Raw genomic sequence first — 6,499 nt, 5'->3', positions numbered from 1 at the left:
ATGACATACAACATACCTGAAATTCCACATTAAAAATCATAGTTCAAATAAGATGATGCACATAATACTTGGATATTTATCCTATGGCAAATTGGTTAGGAGACTTAAGTACATATTCATGGCATAATAAATAAATTAACTAAACCAAGTATGGTTAGTTAACTACAAACATGTTTGTTTTGGAGAAAAATTGACCACCAATTAATACATAGATAAATACTAAAATTGATTGAAAAAGGAAAGAGAATAGAATAATAGTAAGAGGCAACAGAAATTGGGTAGATCCTAAAAAATTTAAAGGCTGGCCTTGGATATCTCCCCATGGGAAGAGGTTGTGGAAGGGAGGAGGGTGTAGAATTTAAGCCAACCCTTTCAATTCCCTCCAACCTTCTTTTGTTTGAAAGCCAATCTTTTCCATATCCTTCCTCCAAGGTCGCATGCAAAGTCAGTTAATTAAACTTCCGCAAATTAAACGAGAGAGACTCTCCACATTTAAGGGACTTCCTAGCTTCCCATGCCTTCTTCACCAAGGTGTAGTTGAGTGTATATGCCCATTGTGACCCACATTGGTGGTTTAGAGTCTTGAAGGCCAATGCCAACGGGCGTGCGCGTGGCGGGGCTTATGCGCGCACCGGCCCCAACAATCAGCGCCGCTTCTTCCCTCTTCCTCTTCCTCTACCTCTTCCTCTACCTCTCCTCCTCGTCGTTAGTGCTCGTCTTGTCTGCCCCATCCGACACCGAAACTCTGCTTGAATTCAAGCGCTCTTTGACCTCGGCCAGGGCTCTTAGAGATTGGAACCCCAAGGTCCCTCCTTGCAACAACAACAAGCCCAATTGGGCGGGCGTGCTGTGTTTGAATGGCCATGTTAGAGGGCTGCGGCTTGAGAATATGGGGCTTAAGGGGGAGGTTAATGTGGATCCCTTGGTTTCTTTGTCTCGTATGCGCACCCTGAGCTTCATGAACAATACCTTGGTTGGGCCTTGGCCTTCTGTTATTGGCAAACTACGCAATCTACGCTCCGTTTATCTTTCCTATAACCATTTTTCGGGTGCAATCCCGGACGATGCCTTCACGGGTATGAAATTTTTGAAGAAAGTGTTTTTGACCAATAATGAATTCAACGGCCAAATTCCCTCATCTCTCGCTTCCCTGTCTAGGCTTATGGAATTGAGACTTGATGGAAACAAATTCAGAGGCCAAGTCCCCCGTCTTGAAATGCCTTCTTTGAAGAAACTTAATGTTTCCAACAATGAATTGGAAGGCCCAATTCCTCGTAGCTTAAGCCATATGGATCCTTCCTCCTTTGCAGGTAACCGCGCTAATTCACCCCATCATCGCTCCTTATTTCTAACATTTCATGCCCTTAACTTAGCCATGCCAATAGAGTGTCGAACAAAGAGTATACTTTGTTTAAGGACTCCAGAGAAGGAGTCGAGCCTCGATTGAGAGGAGGCTGTTTGAGGGCTCCATAGATCTCACGATTTGTTCCATTGAGAGGGGAGGCTAAAGAATGTTGAAACTAATTACACCTCTTCATATATGTCTTTTGTAATGAATGGTATTGCATTACAGGTAACCGTGATCTGTGTGGGGATCCACTTCCAGAATGCGAGAGAGCCCTAATTTCATCCGCAGGGCTACTCAAAATCGCAGTGATAGTCATAATTTTGGGGGTAACATTAGCAGTAATAGCTGCAATTTTCATCATAATGAATTTAAGGAGGCAGCCCGCCTTGCAATTAGGGAAGGGGAATCCCGGCGTTATAGAAGAGGATCAGAACAAATACATGAGTTCTAAGCCAACCACGGCGGTGGTTGGCGATGGATACAGATCGACGGAGTCGTCCGTAGCGCAGGCTAAAAGAGGTGCAGAACATGGGAAGCTATTATTTGTGAGAGACGACAGGGAGAAATTCGACTTACAAGACCTCCTCAGAGCATCCGCCGAAATCCTGGGCAGTGGCTCATTCGGCTCTTCCTACAAAGCAACAATACTCTGTAACGCCGTGGTTGTTAAGCGATACAAGCATATGAACAACGTAGGGAGAGAAGAGTTTCATGAACACATGAGACGCCTCGGCCGGTTGACGCATCCAAATCTACTCCCCTTGGTTGCTTATTACTACAGAAAAGAAGAGAAGCTCTTGATTTCGGATTTTGTAGATGAAGGGAGTTTGGCGAGCCATCTGCACGGCAACCACAACCTGGAGGAGCCAGGGATTGATTGGGCTACAAGATTGAAGATAATCAGAGGCATAGCAAGAGGAATGTCGTACCTCTACACATCGCTGCCAAGCATAGCAGCACCACACGGACATCTGAAATCATCAAATGTGCTGCTAGACGAGTCGTTAGAGCCGCTGCTTACGGATTACGGGCTAATCCCTGTGGCTAATGTAGAGCATGGACAGACATTAATGATGGCTTACAAATCACCCGAATACGCTCATCTCGGCCGTATAAGCAAGAAAACTGACGTATGGAGCTTCGGAATTCTGATACTGGAAATGCTAACAGGTAGGTTCCCAGAGAACTACTTGACACGAAATCACGACACGAAATCAGACCTAGCCACTTGGGTAAACAACATGATCAAGGAAAAGAAAACGTCGCTAGTGTTCGACGCAGAGCTAGGGCGAGCTAGGGAGAGCAACAAAGGCGAGCTGCTGAAGATGCTGAAGATTGCGTTGAGTTGCTGCGAGGAAGACGTGGAGAGAAGGCTGGACTTGAATCAGGTAGTGGCCCAAATTGAAGATCTGAACGACGCTGATTTGAGCGATAACGATGGAGATAACTTCGCTTCCACATCTCGCAACTCTCAAATGCCTGTTTGATCCATCCATTTACCTTCACAATCCGCTTTCGATTTGATTTCACTATACCGTACCATCTTTATATTCTACAGATCGCCACCGGCGCCGTCGCTGACAGCTTGGATCCAGATCTCAACTCAATTCCAGCCTTCCTTATCATGTTTAATCTCAAGGACCTACACAATGAACAGATTAAATTTACTCTCTTCACTCTCTCTCTCTCTCTCTTTGTCTCTCTCGCCGCTCGCTCGCCCGCCGCGAGCGCTTTATATTTTGTTTGAAGTCAGGTTGTTGATTAATATGTAATACAGGAATTCGGTATGAGTTTTGTAAAATTAGAGTTCACCGCTTTTGTTGGCACGTCCTTCCAATCTTTTTCATCTATTCATTATCAACTCTGCATCATATAATTATTACCACATACACTAAATTAAACTAATACCCAACTTCCCATCTCTTTTATTTGGTCAATTTCCATCGTTCCATCTTGCTATAGAACCCAAGGTCGCTCAACCACGTACACTAGATCCAGATGAATACAAAGAACAAGAAAAATGAACACTAGGTTTCAATGGAGAGATCATGAACCAATTAAAGTGGTGGTGAGAATCTTTGCCAACGATAGGGGTAAGTTCGAGAATTTGAAAAAAAATTGATCAACAGAACAGCAATTGTGTAACGTTAAACTTAGTTTGTTCATTTTCATTCGACCATATAAGTAAGTAGGCATTATTTGAAGGATATGATGAGCATATTATAGGAATTGAATATATTGATGAATCTGACGTCAAAAAGCATGAAAGTTTTAAAATAGCCCAGGTGTTCGGATTAAATTGAATAAAATTTAGTGTGTTAGGAACACATCACTGCAAGAAATAATGGATACAATAGCTTACAGAAAACGCTATTACAGACTTTTTATAGTTTTTTTTTTTTTTTTAAGGTCGTGACAGCAGATGTTATTAAAAATCTAAGATATTTTATAGCGTTGTTTTGTAGCTATAATAAATGTTATAATAGAGTATAACTTTATATCTTATATAACTTTTAATCATTTTGTAGTGTTTTTTTTTTAATGCTATTACTGTGATATCTTTAATTTACAATAAAGTTCATTTATAATAATTATAATTATTTTAATAACTTTTTCATACCATTTATTATTTCGTCCTATAAATTCATTTTAATATTTAAATACTATTAAATTAATTATATTATAATAAAATTTAATCTAAGTACTCATTATTAACTAAACACGGATCAAATACATAACTAAACACACACGGATCTAGTGATCAAATTGATTTACTGTGCTCCTCTTAATGATGTGAATTATGTATATTATGAATATATTACTATGAAGGGACGACCAAAGGTTCGTCGACACGTTTGTCATCGTATTTATAGACGACATTTTAGTGTACTCAAAGACAGATCAAAAACACCAACATCATCTTCAATTGGTCCTAACCATTTGGAGAAAAAAACAAGTTGTACGCTAAATTTTCCAAGTGCAAATTTTGGTTATGACTAGTCTCGTTTTTAGGACATATGGTGTTGAAAGATGGAATTTCAGTAGACCCCACCAAAATTGAAGTGGTCACTCAGTGGGATCGCCCAACCACAGTTACTAAAGTCCATAGTTTTTTAGAGTTAGCAGGATATTAGTGGCGATTTGTACAAGACTTTACTAGAATAACCTTGGTACTCACACAACTAATGAAGAAGGGTGCTTCATTTGTATGGAGCAACACATGTGAGGTAAGTTTTTAGGACCTAAAACAGAGTTTAGTATCGGCTCTAGTGCTCAGAGTGCCAGAGAGCTCAAAAGGATATGTGATATATAGTGACGCCTCAAAGAAGGGACTATGATGCGTACTAATGCAGCACGGTAAGGTTGTCGCATATGCGTCCCGTCAGTTGAAAGACTATGAGAAGAACTATCCTACACACAACTTAGAGCTGCCCGTGGTGGTGCTTGCACTTAAAATTTGGTTACACTACCTGTATAGAGAAAATACTCAGACTTGTACCGACCACAAGAGCTTAAAGTATTTCTTCACCCAGAAAGAACTTAACATGAGACAACGAAGGTGATTAGAGTTGGTGAACGATTACAACATAAACATTCAGTACCACCCTAGAAAAGCCAATGTGGTTGTCGATGCTCTAAGCTAGAAAATAGCACACTCATCAACCCTCATCACCAGAGAGTCACGAGTGCACGCAAACTTCAAACGAGCCAAGATAGTCGTAGTAACTGAAGGAGTGGTAGCTCAAATGGCCGACTCACAGTCCAACCCACACTTTGATAGAGGATTATTGAATCTCAACAAAAGAACCCTAGTCTATATAAGATTTTGAGTCAGTTAACCGCGAGTCTAGCAGACAGTTTCTCTAAATCATTAGATTACAGACTGTTATGTCAAGGACGATTGTGTGTTCTAGCAGTGGAAGAGCTGAGGAACAAAATATTGACTGAGGCTCACAACTCGTTATTCTCTATGCATCCAAAAGGTACTAAGATATATCAAGATTTGAAACAATACTTATGATGGCGAAGTATGAAAAAGAACATAGTAGAATTCTTGAGTAAGTGTCTGGTGTGCCAATAAGTAAAATTCCTAGACAGAGGACGACAAGATTATTGTAGCCCCTCAGTCTACTGGAATGGAAGTGAGAAAATATTGTTATGGACTTCATTGTAGACCTACCTAAAACACTGAAGGAATATACAGTAATCTAGGTGATCGTCGACAGGCATATAGTGGATAATTGGGTCCATGTGAAAGAGATTGTAATACTGTATGGGGTTCTAGTGTCGATAGCGTCAGATTAAGACCCATGCTTTACATCAGCATGTTGGCGCGGACTCCAGAAAGCGTTGGGTACTTGCCTAGATTTTAGTATTGCTTTCCACGCCCAAACAGACGGTCAGACAAAACATTTGAACCAAATTCTAGAAGATATGTTGCGCGCATGCGTATTGAATTTTAGTGGGAGCAGGGACTCCAAACTGCATTGGATGGAACTCACATACAACAATAGTTTTCAAACAACTATTAGAATGATGTCGTTTGAAGCACTAAAAGGAAGCGATATAGGTCCCTGTAGTGCTCGGATGAAGTGGGTGAACAAGAACTAATGAGACTGAGTTAGTTCGAATTACCGACAAGGCCATACAAAAGATTAGGACAATAATGCACACAGCTCAAAACAAACAGAAGAGTTACATTGATACAAGGCATAGGAGTCTCGAGTATGAAGTGAGAGACATGGTATTCCTGAGAGCGGCCCTAATGAAAGTGTCTTGAGATTCAGACACAAAGACAAGTTAAGTCCTGATTCATCAGACCCTTCGAAATCCTAAACCGAATTGAAACACAGCCACATAGGCTAACCTTACCATCCTCCGTATTTCATATGTCCAATGTTCAGAAAATATATAACGCATTCACGTGATAGACTATGAGCCCTTTCATATTGTCGAGGACTTGAGTTACGAGGAGAAACGAAATTAAAACGTAAAGCAAAAAAATTAAATTAAAATTTGAGAAGATTGGATTTTAGTTTATTATTTTTTTGTTACCGTTTACAAAAAAAAATTGAATTTCATACTAAATCGATATTTAAAACAAAAAAAAAAAAAAAAAAAAAAAAAAAAAAAAAAAAAAAAAAAAAAAAA

General features: G+C 40.0%; 1 protein-coding gene across 1 annotated transcript; it reads left to right on the top strand.

Moving 5' to 3' along the window:
- Nucleotides 1-592: 592 nt before the first annotated feature.
- On the top strand, nucleotides 593-2,840 carry LOC111457411 (pollen receptor-like kinase 4). Its single transcript, XM_023099595.1, has 2 exons — nucleotides 593-1,310; nucleotides 1,574-2,840. The coding sequence occupies exons 1-2, from the start codon at nucleotides 593-595 to the stop codon at nucleotides 2,833-2,835; spliced, it is 1,980 nt and encodes a 659-aa protein (XP_022955363.1). The 3' UTR covers nucleotides 2,836-2,840.
- The last annotated feature ends 3,659 nt before the right edge of the window (nucleotides 2,841-6,499 follow it).

The sequence above is a fragment of the Cucurbita moschata genome, unplaced genomic scaffold (genome assembly GCF_002738365.1).
Source record: "Cucurbita moschata cultivar Rifu unplaced genomic scaffold, Cmos_1.0 Cmo_Scf00020, whole genome shotgun sequence".
Classification (NCBI taxonomy): Eukaryota; Viridiplantae; Streptophyta; class Magnoliopsida; order Cucurbitales; family Cucurbitaceae; genus Cucurbita; species Cucurbita moschata.
This window is presented reverse-complemented; position numbering and strand designations above follow the sequence as displayed.